At 41.9% G+C, this 17,687-nt stretch overlaps 1 protein-coding gene across 1 annotated transcript in view; it reads left to right on the top strand.

Moving 5' to 3' along the window:
• The first annotated feature begins 1,515 nt into the window (after positions 1 to 1,515).
• The window catches only part of STMN2 (stathmin 2), a 32,390-nt gene continuing 16,218 nt past the window's right edge, over positions 1,516 to 17,687 (top strand). Inside the window, exon 1 of the mRNA XM_083517483.1 lies at positions 1,516 to 1,759. Coding sequence (XP_083373609.1) covers positions 1,741 to 1,759 — 19 coding nt within the window. The 5' untranslated portion in view covers positions 1,516 to 1,740. The remainder of the gene's footprint in view (positions 1,760 to 17,687) is intronic.

Genomic DNA, 17,687 nt, shown 5'->3' with positions numbered 1-17,687 from the left:
CTCACAAAGAAGTGTGTGTTGTGGTAAATCTCACGGTACTACTTAATGCCCTCGCTTTGACTATCAAATAGTACAAAAGAAAGAACATCACTGGTATTGGTTCTTAGCTCACCAAAGCTGTGTTCATAGTCCTTTCTAGCACACCATCTTTGAGTCAGTATCTTAAATTATCATGTGAAAGCACAAATTGATGCTTTTGCTCTATTGGATCAGAAGGGAGGAGGGAAAGTCCTTCTGTCTCTCTCTCTCTCACACACACACACACATACATACAGCCCTTTTGGCAATCACATTAGTGTTTAGTTGTGACAAAGGATGGGAAACATGGCAGCAGAAATTAAATCAGATAATTATCATCACCTGGATATATAATTGCATCAGAGAGAACAAGAGAGATGTTGAGCCACTTGAAACACATTTTTCCCCTCAGGATTATATTCTGATCATTTTGCAATTTCTCAGCTGCTTATATTTATATTTGCTAGTCTCAGGCCAAGCTCTGCCACTTTCTTATGCACGATAGTTGGCCCGTGTGAAACCTAATACCCACCACCCCCAGCAATGATCCTATATTTTTAGAGCACTAAAATACTGGAAGACAGTGGTGAACAGGCCATTTCCATTCTTCATTTTAAAAACCCTATGGTTTATACACACTCCATCGAGCTAACAGTTCTTTTCACACTAATGGATTAGAGGATAGCACTGATCCCTCCCACACTCCAATAAAATATTATTTCTCCATTGTCACTGCAGAAGAGGAAAGAACAGGTTCATTCTTGTCCCACACTGGATTCACAATAGAATTTCCCGTTCCCAAATTTCAGACACATACTGTACATAAGCAAATGAAGCTGTACATTTACCATTAATGCATCTGGGAGTCATCACACTTTCTCTGCCTTATCATTCTATATTTCTTAACAATGTGAATGTCAGACTTCATATTTTCTATTCTTATTTTGTAAGCTTGCAGTGATGATCCCACACTTTGCTTTTTTCAGCTCTTAGCCACCTGCTATTTCTATGATATGCACGATAACAAGAAGAGCTTATAAGAGCAAACTAAAACACATTAAAAAGCAGCGAACTATTGGTGCTAACAATACACTCACAATGAAATCCGATGCATGTCTACTCAGAGGTAGGTCTCCCTGACCTCCATAGGCCTTACTCACAGGATAATGTACATAGGATTACAGCCAATATATATATAATTCCACTACATGGGCACAAAATCAGCTGTAATACTAGGTAATTTTTGTTTAATGTTCTCCCCTGCTTCCTCCTATTTGTACCATAAAACGTGTTAAAGTGCATTTGTGCATGTTTTACAGGTAGCAACAGCCAGAGATTTCAAGACCAATAGGCTTTTCATGTAAGACTTTAAGCATTTGACATGGAATGTACCACTGAAACAAAAGCGAAAGGGGGGTAGCAGCATTCAAGAGCCAATTTCCATTTCAAACTGCATTCTGGCACTTTATACTCCATCACCATTGGCAGATCAATATTTAATGCTTGGAGATTCTAGCTCTGCAGGAGTCATGTCAGGGGACCTCTCGAGCCAATCTGCTTGGATAGAGGAGTGATAATTATTCATGGGCTCCTGCCTCTTGCTCTTTCTTTTGCACAGCCCCACTCTGCTGACTCAGTGCCTTAGTCTTCTCTCTCTCTCCCTCCACTGCTGTAGCTGGACCTCTTTGCCTTCACAACCTCTGAGCGTCTGTACACCTCACAATGGCTAAAACTGCAATGGGTAAGGAAATAGTACCATCTCTTTTGTCTTCATCCTGTATAATAGCTGCTCTATTCTAGAAACCTGCTGTCCGTGGTGCTGACGGAGCGCTGATAATACTAATAATCAAAAATACTGTTTTTATTTCTATTATTCTCCTTGGGTTGTTGTTTTTTTGTGTGTGTTTTTACAGCTAAAACCTGGAAGCAGCTGGGAATTTGAGGGTTCCTTATAAGTCTCTGGTTTACTTTTAAAAAGAAAAATTCACTTCGATTGCTTTACACCCCTAGCCACATATCAGTTCATCCGGAGTATTAACAGTGCAATCCGATTGCAATCCTAGCGGTCTGCTTTAGTGTTTTGGGTCAGGTAAACCCGAAGCTCCATTTCCAGAGCACTTTTCTGGGACTGGCGTGTGGCAAAAAGGAACAAGTTATTCTGTGTTTTATGCGGAGTTGTTTCCAGTCTCCTAAAATCACGCCCTGCTCATCGCCTGGTGTTTGCAACCGGAGGCGGTGCGAGTTTAGGAGAATGCATTGGGGGAAACTGACCAGTCCTTTTCGACTTGAAATTGGTCAGTCTTTTTGAATGAGATGGAGATGGCATTAAATCCAACTATCTTTATTGCGTGAAGAGGAAACGAAGAAGGGGTTTAAGAATTAGGTTGCGCTGCCTTTGTGTTAAAGATGGACGGGTGGTGGGGTTTTCCCCTCCCTTTTACCCCGTTGTAGGGTGGGGATTTAGGGTTGCGGTCGCCTTGGCTTTCTTTGTGTAAGGCTGTTGATGCAGCCGTTGCTCCGGGCGTTCCCGGCGAGAGCGCACCTGCAGAGAGAGCGACGCCACAGACTCCAGCAGCCCGACACAATGCAGAGCGACCCCACCCATATCGTTGTTGGTGCTGCTGCTGCTGCCTAGTCACAGGCGCACTGGGGAATCCTCCCCCTCCCCTGCTTTTTTCTCTCCCACCCACTCCCAACGCTCAGCTAGCAAGGGAGAAAAAAGAAGGGGCTGGAGGACAGGAAAGAAAAGGCACTTCACCCTTTCCAAATTGCAGCTATTGCTTATCAGCGTCGGTTTTCCGCTCCCTTCCAGTTGTTTGTTTCTGCAGCAACCTCTCCGATCCCCTTGATCTCTAGAGGCTGGTTCTCTTAGTAGCCAGATTGTGGGGGGAGAGGGGAAAAAAGTAGGTCACTGGATTACAAACCTCTACCTCTTCCTTCTCCCCACGCCGCTAGAATTGCCCCACCTGCTGTAATGCCTCCAGCGCCCTTGTTTTTATTTGGTCTCGTTGAAAGCAGAAGCAAATCCCCCCTCTCCACGCACACACATGTAGACTCAGCAGCCCCCCAGCCACACCCCTGCACCGCACCCAACCTCCCTCCGCATCTGAAAAGAGGTTCATTGCAGTACTAACCGAGCGCTCTCCAGCAGTCAGGGCTGCAGGTCGGGGAAGAAATATCATAGCTAGCTGTGTTTTCGGAATTTATACCAAGAAAGGTTATTGTTGAAGTCAGTAAAATCTCCTGATTTATTTATTTAGCATCGTTTGGAAGAGTGCTACGAGCTTTCCTGTCCTCTTGCCCCTCTGATCCCTCTTTCCTTCTCCCCTTCTCTCTCTTTCTCTGACTTTCTCGTCTCCATCCCAAAACTGAGTCTGCAGTAAAACTGCTTTATGGTGGGGAAAACAGATATTGCAGAGAAGGGCGCGGTGGGTACTGGGGAAGTGAAGGGAGACGGCTTGGCGACCAGCATCACACATCTTGAAATGGCTTTTTAAAGTATCCAATTCTTTTCTCCACCTTTTGCAAAAAATGAAACCAATATATTATAAGGGGGTGCCGATTTCCCCCCAAAAAGCACCAACTGACACACAGGCAACTTGGGGAGATATCATATTTCTTTTTTTCCCTTCCCCCTGGTCCTCCCTCTTTCAAACAAAAGCCTTGTCACCTAGGAATCTTGCTCATTTGCTGCACTCTCACTTGTCCAAAATTAATATGCTCCATGAGCCCCACTTTTTAAAGGCTGCATTCTTTTGGCTTCGAGGTGCTCAGTGCTGCAGGAAGCCACCCCAGCCCACTGGTAGAGGGCTTTGTTATTCCTGAGGGAAGGGCATGAGACAGCTGTTTATGCCAATGCAGCCAGACAGGAGTCTGGCCTCATCCCCTTCCCACTCCTCCCCAATGCTGCAATCGGGTAATCAGTATTGATCATTTGTAGTCAGTCAGAGACTGGTCACTGCAGAAGGCCCCTGTTCAGAATTCCATAGCCACAGCCAGCAAGGGATCTTCAGGGTTTGGCAAAGGAGGATTTCATGAATCCAATGCAGGTGAGATGGTGGCAGTTACTAGCGGCTGCCGATTAACCCTGATGATTAATAGACCCTTCCTAGTCACTCCAGGCCTGCCTTACTTACTTACCGAGGGTATTGTCTGCTAGCATAAATAAATGCAGTGCCTTATTCTTAAAACTCCCTCATGAGTAACTGCATTACCGCATAGACAATAACATCTTCATTTTCAGGTTGTTTTTTTAATTAAAAATGGAACTGAAGTCATGGAATCATACAGCTGAAAGAGACCTCTGAGATCATCCTGCCAATACAGAGATTCATTGCTAAAGCATCCTTGAAAGGAACATAGGAACTAGGAAGCTGCCTTAGACTGAGTTAGACCATTGGTCCATCTAATTCTGCATTGTCTACCCTGACGGGCCGTGGTTCTCAAGGTTTTCAAACAGGGTCCTCTCCCAGCTGTACCTGGAGATGTCAGGGATTGTACACAAGACCTTCTGCATGCAAAGGAGATGGTCTTCTACAGAGCTGCAGCTCTTCCCCCAAAATATTTTGAATATTAGAACATGAGAACAGAAGACGCTGTCCATTGGTCCATCAGACTCAGCATTGTCTACACTGACAAGCCTGGTTTCAGACAAGGGTCTTTCCCAGGCCCACCTGGAGATGCCTGGGAATAATGTGGAACCTTCTGCATGGGGAGCAGATGTTCCACCACTGAGCCATGTCCCAAGGTGGCTGTCCAGCCTCTTCTACAAAACCTTTGATGAAGGAGAGTCCACCACCTCCTGAGACAGTCTGTTCCGCTGCCAAACAGCTCAAACCATCAGGAGGCTCTTCCTGACGCTTAGTCTAAATCCTTTCTCTTGTAATTTGGACCCATCGGTTCAGGCCCCACCCTGGGGAGCAACAGAAAACGTATTTGCTCCATTGTCTATGTGGCAGCCCTTCAAATATTTGAAGATGGCTTTTGAATCTCCTCTAAATATCCCTAGTGAAAAACTGCTTATGCAAAATTATTTTCAGTTGTTTACACATGCAAATTTGAAAGAATGTTTTGGTAGCTAAAATATAATCCATCTGTTCCCCCTCCCACTGGGTATGGTTGTCATCTTCTTTCCTTACTGAGACTCTTTGCCTTTTCTCACTAAAAGAGGCAGTGATGGGAAAGCTGTATCTGTTGAACTTAAGCCTGTAACAGCACCAGAGTTCTAGGGGGGAGGTGGGGGCGACTCCTATATCAGTTGAAACATTCTCTGATTAATGTCCTAGGGTAGAGAAGTAGAGTTGCTATTGCAGAGGGAACGCAGATATTCAGTCCTCATCTCAGTGTGGGAGAGAAACACTTGGTTCTCATTAAGCTGGAAGGCTGTCAATTATTTTTAAGACAAATAATTGCACTGCGGGACATATACTTCCACGGAAAATGGATCAATGAATAGATGAAGAACTAGACACTGATTTGACAATAGATGTATAGCATTATTTAATGGTTTAGGCTGACTTTCCATCATATATGGGCCCTGACATCAAGATACCAGCTTTCCAAGAATTGCATGAATTCTGGTCATTCAGCTCAGCACAGAGGTCCTCGCCAGTTACTGATTTTCAAAGAAATGTGCCAAGGGCATATGCTCAGATCTAGAAGCACTACTCCTACTAAAATATAGGTCAGAGTGAGCAATGGGTGTTTAGTTGGGAAGTTAAGAAACCTGTACATGTCAGAGACATTCTCTTTCTACGTGAAATTACAATAAGGGGGCAGCTTGCTGGAATAAGCCCATCTAGTCTGGCATTCTGTAAATGCCTGTAAAACAGGGTGATGGAATTTGTGGCCCTCCAGATGTTGCTGGACTACAAGTCTCATTATTCTGATGATTGGCCATGCTGGCTGGGACTGATGGGAGTTTTGAGTTCAAAAATGTGATCTGGAGGATGGCTACTCCTACTGTAAAATCTTACCAGGAAGAGTTGGTGATGGCTATCACCAACTCTTTGTCCCACCATCTGTTACTAAGCCTGTGAGCATGAAGGCTACAGTTAGCTAACAATTGAGCTGGTTTACTTCCAATTAAATTGCACTTAGGGCTAAGGTGCTTACTGTTAATTGTGAGCAAATACTTGTACTGAGGAAGGAGTCTTAAAAGTGGTGGCCCCTTTCTTAGAAAAGTTCACTATCTGCCATCTTGAGACCAGCTAAGCCATTCCTGTTTAACCCACCTTTTATTCTACCATTGAAGGTGGTTGTGATCTTCGATTTGTTAAATTACAGTGTTTTTATTTTTATTTTATTTCATTTTTATTAATGTATTGCACTTATATTTTATGTATTTTTAAAGCCATTGGAAGCTGCCCAATTTTAAGATAAAGGGGGATGTAAAATGTTTAAGTAAAAACATGTATAGTTCCCTGTTTTCTAGGAATATTGATGCATATCTGTAGGGGTTTTCTGCATCTCCCATGACAATTTGTTGCTGCTTTGGTTATGTTTTTCCTGTCAAAACCTAACTATATCATTTCTTTGCAAACTACCACAGCTTTTATTCTAAATACATCAAGAACAGCCAAATTGAAGCACTTTTTTAGTGCCACTGATTTAAACGGGAGAGAGATTTAAGCACATACATAACACTCACACTGAAATCAATGGAACTTAAAAGAGCTAAATTCTGACAGGAGCATGTTCATTGCTTTCCAGTCTAAAAGCTTCACTAGGTTATGGCACATGATGCTAGACAACCACATGCTTAAGTGCCTAGACAGATACAGGCTAATGGATTGTGTCTCATCTACCAGCATCATTAATGTGAATTTATTAGAATATTGGGTTTAATGTGGGGAAATGTCTTAGGTCATAACCCTCAAACCATATCTTCAGCATTTCAACTTTATTTCATGGTTTGATTTCTAAATCATAGCCAGATTGACAAAAATGTGCTGATAACTGTAATTAATGTGTCGCTTGCGCAAAATAGTAGGGCAGAATTTGGCCTAAAACAGAACAAGAATGCTATTATTTTTCTCAGAATGTCCACTGTTCTTTGGTATTCATGCTTATATTGTTCAACTTGATTTTTAAAGACTAGTAACTCAGTCTTCAGAAAGTGTCAAGGAGTTCCTGTTGCCAAATTTATAGGAAGCTGCTCTTGATAAAAACATAAGAAAATAATGATCCAAAGCCAGTGCATACTTCTGAATATAATTGTCTATATAATTAATAAAGCATCAACAACATGGATAAGTGAGGATTAAAGAGAATGTATAGTCCTAAAATCTCTATTGGCTTATTGTGGTCTCTGGAATCCAGAAGCTGTGTCATATGGCAAGGCCAGAGAAGTCTCAGATACCTAGTTGTTACTGGTTTCCAGAACTTTCCTCCCCTGCTTTATACAATTCTATACTAAAATTTGAAATGTGTTTCTGTCTGAGTTATAAGCAGTTACAAGTTGTGTTTGTAATGTTTCCTTACTAATTATATCAAGGTTGGGGAACCTGTGGCCCTACTAATGTTGTTGAACAACAGCTCCCATCATCCCTGGCCATTGGCCATGCTTTCTGGGGCTGATGGGGTTCGTAGTTCAGCAACATCTAGTGGTCTACAAGTTCCCCACCCCTGATTTATACAGTACTTGGTTATTAGGTTTCTGCCTTGGCCTTCCTTCAAGCCACTCATGACAGAGAACAAGCCCTGTTCGCATTTATCCTGGGCAGGGGCAGAGATCATCTATTTAAACACGCATCCGCTCCATTCCCAGAGAAAATGAGATGGTCCACATTTAAAGGAGCATTATAAAGTGGTTCTCCAACTCTCCTCTGCATCGGGGGTGGCCAGTGTGGTACCCTTGAGAGGTTGTGGGACATCAGCTTCCATGAGTCCCAGCCAGCATAGCCCATAGTTTGGGATGGTGGAGTCTAACAACATATGATGCACACACACTGCAGGGGATCTTCCTCTGTTGAGCTCAGATATTGGAAATGAGCTTGACTGTGGGGGGGGGGGAGCACAGTGAGAGAGGGGTTGTAGAAAGGTAGGTGGCAGTCAGAGTTAGGCTCCTACATTTCTTACCCAAGGAGATGTTTTGCTGTTAAAAATCAGATCTACACAGCCACATTATTTTTCTAAATAAATTAAAAAATTGTCCAATAGCACCTTAGAGACCAACTAAATTTGTTCTGGGTATAAGCGTTTGTGTGCATGCACGCTTCTTCAGATACACACGAAAGCTTATACCCAGAACAAACTTAGTTGGTCTCTAAGGTTCTACTGGACAATTTTTAAATTTATTTCAGCTGTGTCAGAACAACACAGCTACCTACCTGAATATTATTTTTCTGTGCAACTGGGACATGGGTCTGGTGTCATAACATCTGAAGGGAGCCATAATGGCAGGCCCATAGACACCCAATAATTTTGTGGCAAAAAGTAGGAATTTGAACCAGAGTCCTACTCTGTACACTACCCTAGCAGTGGCACACTAGGTCACCATCCATTTGATTATTTTTCTCCAAAATAAATTCTTCAAAGGTGCTAGCTAATGAAACAAAAGCAGTCTGCCTCTATATAAAATCAAACCCATCCAAAAAAATATACATTTATAATAGAAAACAAATTTCAGTAGTCACATTTATTAAATTTGCTAGTCATTTTATCTTACCCAAGGCAAACCAAAGCATCTTACAACAGCAATAATAGTAATAAGCGAAGGGTTCAACATTCCTCACTATAACTCAGACTTCCATTCTTTGCATGTGATGGAGGCAGACAGATGATTAAAGACACAGGTCTGTGACTATTCTTTTGGACCACCATATATCCCATAGGAATTATGTCAAACAAAAGCAAACTGGCAACAAATTAGTGAGGATGTTGGAATGACCCATGCTGAAATCTGGAGACAGGCTGATTTGATCTGTGAAGCCAAATATATTCTTGTTGTTGACTTTACCCAAAATGGCATCCAAGTTCTTTAGAAACACTACATTGAAAAGTTATGTATTCAAGGAAGAAAATATTTAGGCATCATAATACAATGTCCACAATCATAATCACAACCACATGTGGTCTTCCAGGTGTTGTTGGACTACACAGGATAGTGGCCCCTAGTCAACATTAAGTGGTAGCAGCTGTCCAGAGTTTCACACATGTCTTTCTTTCTGTTGGTCAATGGCCCAAGGGACACCTCTGAAATTTCAGATCAGGTCAACTAGCAGTTGGACTGATCTACACTTTCAAAGCTCTTCTCCCATGGTTGCCATTTCTCTTCCTCTCCTCCCTGCACCCCTCCTGCCCACCTCTGCTAGAACAAGCTATGGTAGGCCACATCAGGCCCATGGCCTAGAGGTCATAGATAATGGAACATAAAATATGAACATGCATACTTGGCCTTTAAAACCCTAACCCTGTGAACACCCTCCCATCAGATGTCAAGGCAATAAACAACTATCTGACTTTCAGAAGACATCTGAAGGCAGCCCTGTTTAGGGAAGTGTTTAACATTTGATGTTTTATTATGTTTTATAATGCTTTTAATTCTGTTGGGAGCCGCCCTGAGTGGCTGGGGAAACCCAGCTAGATGGGCAGGGGTATAAATAATAAATGTAGTAGTAGTAGTAGTAGTAGTAGTAGTAGTAGTAGTAATAGGCAACAATACCTATACCAAAGCACCTGCATTTCTCAAAATATGCAAAACCTCTGAATACAGTTGACTGTGGGTATGAGTGCGCATACTGTGGAAAGCAAAATGTCTTATTGTATCACTTCCAACTCTGAAAGCAGTTAACGCCCATCTCCAGACACTACTTTAGAGCCAAGTCACATAGTTCTACTTACACAAGCTTAATGTTAAACACTCTCACTTTATACGCTGTGCATGTAAGGGCTAGTATACCCATTTCTGCCTTGCCGCTTCAGGCTGAACTATGGACCTTTCTGAAGAACCATATTTTGCCTCATGTAGAATTATGATGATAAGCTTTTATATCCTGCTCACATAACAGCCTGAAGTATATGCATGTTTCTAAGCCAGCCATTTTCAAAGCTGATAAGAATTTTTTTTGTTAGGATATCTTAGGACAATCCAAAAACAGAACCAGGATTTATTTTAATTTCACCCTGTGCCAATTTGTACATTTGATATTGATTGTGCAGCTGTGTCAGAACACAATAGAATTTGTGGGAGCAGAAAAGTGACATTAATAATTACTATTTTGAGTTTTGGAATAATATTTTCATGCAATATACTGAAAATGACATTTGAAGATTATGTCATATTATGAGGATTATTTTCTTAAAAATAAGTAGCTCTTTCAGTCATCTGCTTTTTTAATGGTACTATTAAATACAAGTGTATTTTTACTTGATCTATTCAGCTTAATTTGCAAAGACTGCTTTTAAAGGTTGTATTCCAATCAACCATAACTAAAATGGATTTCTGAGATAATTGCCATGAGAAGAACAAAACTAAAAGCAGAAAATTGCTAGGAACATATCAAAGACTTCAATGTGACTCAGATAAAAATGGCAGTGCTGTCCATGCCACACACCCAATTTCAGTAATTGTATATATAACAATTATCAATTTATCTTTAGCTGGTTGCAGTGTAAGTTTCCTTTTTTATCTAAAACACTCACATATATATTGTAATTGTCCTGAAGTATTTCAGTTAGGATGAACGCTTGAGATGGATGAATCTGACAAAGGACTATTTAAACTTTAGGCTGCGTTAACAGGGTGATCCTATGTTCTCAGAAGTAAGGCCCACTTAATTAAATGTGACTAACTAGCCTATGTGTATCTACTGAGAAGGAAATATCACTAAATCCAGTGGGACATACTCCAGTGGAAAGGGTGCATTAGATTGCTCCCTATGCCTGCTAAGATATTTTCTTCTCCTCCTGCTTCCCTTCCTATTGTTGTTGCTTCATTCTGTACCTTTCTTTTCTGCTCCTGGTGGTAATCAACCACTGTTTCCTTTGCTTAGGCTGAGCAAATCTTCTAAGTATGGGTGTTTTAAGAGTCTGGTCCATTAGGGAAAATGGGGCACTTCCCCGCCAGTCTGCCCTCAGCCAAATCCTACCTGCCTATCTTCTTGCTTACTACCAATTGGGGAGTTGGGCGTGGCACAGCCTATCCGTTTCTTCCTCCTTACTGTTGTAGAACTCGACAGGGATTAGGATGGAGGAAAAGTTAGTTGGCTGTGCCTTGTCATTGTCTCTGGCTCTGCTTTCTCTGGGGTTCCTTGCCTTCTGCCTTACATGTTTTGTTTTGTGTTTTGTTTTGTTTTGTTTTTTCATTGACTGTGTACACTGCCCTCAATCCACAGTTCTCAGGGTGGTTCACAACATAAAAACACAATATAAAAGCACAAAATACGTGATAAAAAATACGAACAAAAAAACCACAAACCAATAATCACCGCTCTCTACCACCCTTACCTAATGGGCTCCAGCTACCAACAAATACCACTACAGTTTTGAAACATGGTGCCCAGTGCCCTGCTTACCACTTATGACTTTATTTATTTGAAAACATTTTACAAGTTCTTTTGAAGAGCTCAAGGCAACTTCTACCAATGACAGAGTTATTGTCCAAACACTAATAGCAATAACAAAGGATACCTCAACACTGCCCCCAAACCCTCCACTAAAAATTCATTACAGTACAGTAGACACATAACTGTAACCAAGATCCATCAGCAGCAAGAGAAGACGATGTTTCTTTACATGCGTTATCTCAGAGGTGACAAAAAAAAATATGCAAGATAAAGTCAAAGCATTAGACATGCCCATTCTAGTATGGCCCTCATGTATCTGCCTAAGGATCTGTGCTACATGTAGCATCCATGCTACAGAATGGATCTCCATCTTCTAGGGGTCACCAACCTTTGGGGGCAAGTGAGCACATTTGGAATTTTGAGCAAGAGCCATGGGTGTCAGTCACAAAATGGCTGCTATGCGATGTCTGGCATAACACAAAATGGCTGCCACATCTAAAAGAGCAGAAAAAGAGGCAGAAACACAAAAGGATACAGGCATGCCTCCCCTATGTCATGCACTGTGGATTTTTGAGGGGATATTTACTGAGGCCTTTTGTAAGGGCCATAGGACATACTTGTAAATGCAGTGACTCCTTTCAATTTTTTACACTTCTCATGAGTGAGCATGTGAAGTATCATTACAAAACATGCAAGCTAGGACTTGGTATTCATATTACTATGGTATTTACAAAATATATTGTCTGTGTTACAAATAGAAGACCTTACATGCCTCCAGTAAATCACCAAAACAAATTAATCAGGTGAATAGAGGCTGTTAGTAGTAGCAGCAGCAGGAGATAGGCAAGACTAATAAACATCCCAAAGATGTGGATAGTCCAACTGAACATTCAACCAAATAGCCCTAATTTTAAGAAGCATTTAAAAATAGGTATTCAAAAATGTTTGCTTCATACAAAAGCAATTCTGGTTCTTCATTCACATTCTCTACAACACTATATCTCTATAGCATCATACCAGTTTATATCAGAAGTACACCTAACTTTTAACATTGTGGGTTATATCCAGAGTTACGTACCTTCCATGAACAGAAAGACTTCATCCATTTTCAAAAGGGACCTAAGTCCAGTGGAGACCAGTAATGTAGTGGCAAAGTTTAAAATGCAGGGTCCCTTCTTGATAAGTCACAGCCATGTCTCATCAGAACCATACCCCCCCCCCCCACAGCCATGCCCCTTTTAAGATTATACAATAATCTTTAAATTCTACAGTAATAATAATTAGGGGTGCATCTCAGAGATCAATGCTGGGATCTCCATGTGTTTCCTTGCAGCTAGATCTGCTATTTTATGCATGCATACATGGACAAATGATTTGGAGTGCTCCAGTACCTTATTTTGGAGTGACTTAAGCTGCATTTTCCTTGAAGTTCCATGGTCCATAATAGCATTTGCACACCATTCTCTTGAAACCGAAGCACCCTATGTTTTCAATGTTCCTTAATGCTTAGTTTGGGGGGCATACAGGAAAAACTCCTCCTTGGTGTTGTTCCCACTTGCCTCCTATAGAGTGATCCTAGGAGCCAATCCTCTGGCTGACCCATCTCCTTTCACTCTGATTGGCTCCAATCAGTAGCTTTTTTTAAAAAAAACCTCCCATTTCATGATGAATGGACAGCTCTTGGACATTGGAGACAGGGTCTCCGCCAAGACCCTGCTGCAAATATAGTAATGGGTCTTTGACTCACCAACCCCTCGTGATCCCAGACCACTACACCTCTTGTGGAAACTCCACCTGAAACAAGGGGAAGGAAGTAATTTTGGCTGACTCATCCATCTCCCTCCAGCCAGCTTCCACATGGTTCCAGAAGGCCTCCTCCAATCCACAGAAACAGATATTTAGGGGCCGCAGGAGGGAAAAATCAACTTCCCACCACTTCTTAACATGGGAGCAAATGAGATCTCAGGACTGAGTCCAGTAGTAATATATAATAAGATTGTTGGTAATAGTTCAATCTCATGTTGATTAGACAGACTGACTAGTTAGCAGTACATATTTTGGAGACAGTCTTATATTCACAAGGAATCAGCAAATTTCCTGTTTAATTTTTAAAAATGAGATTTCCAAAGGAATGTTTTGAATGGAGAATATTGCATCAGAATTTTAAGTGGTTTGGTATTGTTAGTACCTATTGGTTGTTTTGTTTTTGGAAGCTGTCAAATAGAAAAAGCTGCCAACTCTCTAATACTAATTTCATTGCATTCTATTCAGCAGCACTGAGTACTGTCAAAAATTATTACATGCCAACTAGCAACTACTGCCAGGTACTAGATATCCTTGCGTATTACTAAACCATAGACTAGTGTTTTTAAAACTATTGTACACCAGTTCCAATATACTAAATATAATTGTCTGTCATCCATCAAGTACTCTCAAAAGCTAAATTAAGCCTACACAGCTTGGGATTGCTCCCTCCAAGCTAAATGCAGCCCTATAGCCCACCAGGGATTTGATCAACCCCCAGGTTCTGCTGCCTCCTTGGGAGTGTAAAAACACTGGGGAGGGGGTAGTGCTAAGCAACTGTCGAGCAGGCATATATTACATGGCAGGTGGGCTCCATTCAGCTTGCCTGGCCTCAAAATTGCACACAGACTGTATTTTTACTATTTCCCATCAGCTATCAAATACCAGCAGGAGCTTGATAACACCTCTTTTGCAAATCTTGTAGGAGCAATGGAGGTTTTCTATACCTCTGGTGAGACAGCGTATCTAGATGGGTCACAAATTGTGTTGCCCTGATTTAGGAGCTCTTGCGTAGAATTTAGCCAACATATTTTCTGTCTTGGGGCACTATTTTTAGGGATAACTTAGGCTTTATTAAGCTGTTTTGGCAGGGGCTAGAGAAAGGATGTGGAAAGTTTTTCAGCCAAGGTTGCATTTCCTTTGGCTAACTTTCTGGGAGGGTACCACATGATAGTGGCAGGTGGAGCCCAAGGCAAAAGTAAGCAGGTCACTGAATGTGAATTTTACCTTTGCACAATAGGCTGGTTTCCACCCATGCATGCACTCATCTTTATCCTCCATCCAGGCAGGTAAAAGGCCTTGTCAGATTTCAGGGACACATTCTAATCAGGCAAAAACACTTGAGCAGAAGGTGCAGCAGGGCTGGTCGTGGGGAAGTGTGGGCTGGGAGGGGCAGACAAAGAGGCTTGGCCACCGATCCTGAGGTACCCAGTCTCTGGGTTAGAGTAAAGTAAGTTGAAATATTAATTAACTCCAAAATGTGGCAAACTTCTACTGTGAATTCCTTTGTTATCCTTTGAATGGACATCTACCACCCTGGCTCTATTCAGAATTAGTTCAATATTTATGAACATTCTCTGCAAATTCTTAGAAAGTCCTTTAACTCATACAGCTGACAAATGCAAGTTGGTGCTTCTTTGAGAAGCCACTGCCAAGCAGTGTAGACTCTGGCCCCAAATATCTGAAAGACCACCACCTTCTCTAAAGACCCTCTTGGGTGCTGAGATTGGCAGATGGGGCCCTCTTGGTAGCTCGTCAACCCTCAGAGGTTTGGGATCGTGGCCTGGGAATAGGCATTCTCTGTGGTGACCCCTAAGTTGTGGAATTCCCTCCCCACAGAACTGAGTCTGGCACCTTCATTATACAGCTTCCAGAGAATGGTGAAAACACACCTCTTTTCTCTGGTTTTTGAATCCTGGGGGTAATTTTTTTTAGAACCTATCTTATTTTTTGTGGTTGTAAGTTGTTTAAAACTTTTTTTTAATATTGTGTTTTAATGTTGTAACAGAAGCCCTGGGGACATTACAATCTAGATAAATTTGTACAATGACGACCTACTTAATTATGGGCACTGGTGATGTCTTTACCTCAAGCCAGTTTAAGAGTCTTTCCCTCTCTTCGGTGAACCCTGGGGGCTGTAGTCCTAAATCGGGAACTAGGAATATCTAACAGGGAATTATCAGCATCTTCACTAAACTACAATACCTAGGATTCTTTGAGAAAAGCCATGGAGACAGTTAAAGGGATAAGATTGCAGTGTAAAAATGCCAGCTGTATTCCATGCTGATTGTCATCAAGATAACATATGCAAATTCATGCTGATATGCCAGTAAGAGGGTCTCAGCAAACAGTTGCTTTCATGTATTGCATTTGTTTGCTTCTAATTGACTCACTTGCAGTTGTTTTGTAATTGTATATGTTCTACCATTCTATGTACAGTATTTACCAATTTCTGATTAAAATGTAGCACACATTTGAAGTCAGCCTACCACAGGCTACAGTTAACATATCATAGCCTTAGGAGAACAGCACCCGTGCTTCTCTGTTTAAATAACAGATGAGATGCTTAGTGTTAATAAGATGTAAATCACTTGCCTAGTCTGCAGCCAACAGCTTTACATACAATTCTATCCCATGTATCTTCAAGAAATTCAGGTATCGGTCAGTACCTGAGAGTGAAAAAAGGCATTGACAAGAATGAACTTCTTTGAGAACTATGGATCCTTCTTCCAATTAGCACAGGGTGGTACCTATCGTCACAACAACTCTATGATGTAGATTAGGTTGATAGGGTAACTGGGCAAATGTATAGAATCATAGAATCATAGAATCATAGAATCATAGAATCATAGAATCATAGAGCTGGAAGAGACCACAAGGGCCATCGAGTCCAACCCCCTGCCAAGCAGGAAACACCATCAGAGCACTCCTGACATATGGTTGTCAAGCCTCTGCTTAAAGACCTCCAAAAAAGGAGATTCCACCACACTCCTTGGCAGCAAATTCCACTGTCGAACAGCTCTTACTGTCAGGAAGTTCTTCCTAATGTTTAGGTGGAATCTTCTTTCTTGTAGTTTGGATCCATTGCTCCGTGTCCGCTTCTCTGGAGCAGCAGAAAACAACCTTTCTCCAACCTTTAACCAATCTTGGTTAAATGTAACCAAGTGAAAGCTTCCCAAGCAAAGTACAGTGGTACCTGTACAGTGGTACAGTGGTACATATGCTTCAGGTTACATACGCTTCAGGTTACAGACTGCACTAACCCAGAAATAGTGCTTCAGGTTAAGAACTTTGCTTCAGGATGAGAACAGAAATCGTGCTCCGGCGGCGCAGCAGCAGCAGGAGGCCCCATTAGCTAAAGTGGTGCTTCAGGTTAAGAACAGTTTCAGGTTAAGTACAGACCTCCGGAATGAATTAAGTACTTAACCCGAGGTACCACTGTAGTCAGTTTCCAGACTTGTGGAGCAGCCACCAAACAAGGCTCCTCTGTGCTCCCTTGTGTTGTTGTGGACTTGGACTTGTTCATAAAGAGCTTGCCTGATGTCTGGGACTACAAGTATCAACTATCTTCTCCAATCTCTTGGACAGCTTTCATCCTGACATTTAGAAATGGATAATGAACAACAGTTTGTTTCCAGTATTCTCAAAAGAGCCTAAGAAGAGTGCCTAGTCCAGTATTCTGGTTTCCAGAAATTTGCAACCAGAATGCCTCAGGGGATTATGAAAATAAAGGCCATCAACTCAGTATTCTTCCCCTGTTGTTCATTCCCACCATCAGAGGTTGACCACCTTTTGAAATTTCTGCTGCTTTTCAATCCTTGATTGCTGCATAGTTGCCTTGCTGATTTAAGAAGCAGCTTGAGTCCTTTGCTAGCATTCACTTCAGTCACAGAAGGACAACCATGCAAGGAAGGGGAGAGGCAGCCCTGCAAGCTCTGCCCCACTTATGCTGCATCACATCTGCGTTGAAGGACATTCTTCCAAAGTGAGGAGCTCTTCCTCTTGTGGAAACTCCCTGCATGATTTAGAATCCTGCTTTAATCTCACTATGAAACCAAGTCACACCTATAACTCCATAGGCAGAGGAGGCTCCTGATTTCAGAAGAATGACCTTCAAGGGAAGGTCATGTGCTGGAGAACATGACATAGGATAAACCATGCAGCTGGATCAGACCAAGGACTCATCTAGCTCAACACTCACTTCTCACAGTGGCCAACCAGATGCCATTGGAGAGCCCATAAGCAGAACCTGAGCTCAAGAACACTCACCTCCCCACCTGCAATCTTCAGCAACTGATACTTAAGAACCATGCTATATCTGCCAGCATAGGGAGCAAGAAGGCTTGCCAAATGCATGAT

This window comes from Podarcis liolepis, assembly GCF_965112155.1.
Source record: "Podarcis liolepis genome assembly, chromosome: 8".
In the NCBI taxonomy this organism is placed as follows: Eukaryota; Metazoa; Chordata; class Lepidosauria; order Squamata; family Lacertidae; genus Podarcis; species Podarcis liolepis.
The sequence above is the reverse complement of the archived record's forward strand: the minus strand, read 5'-3'. Positions and strand labels throughout refer to the sequence as shown.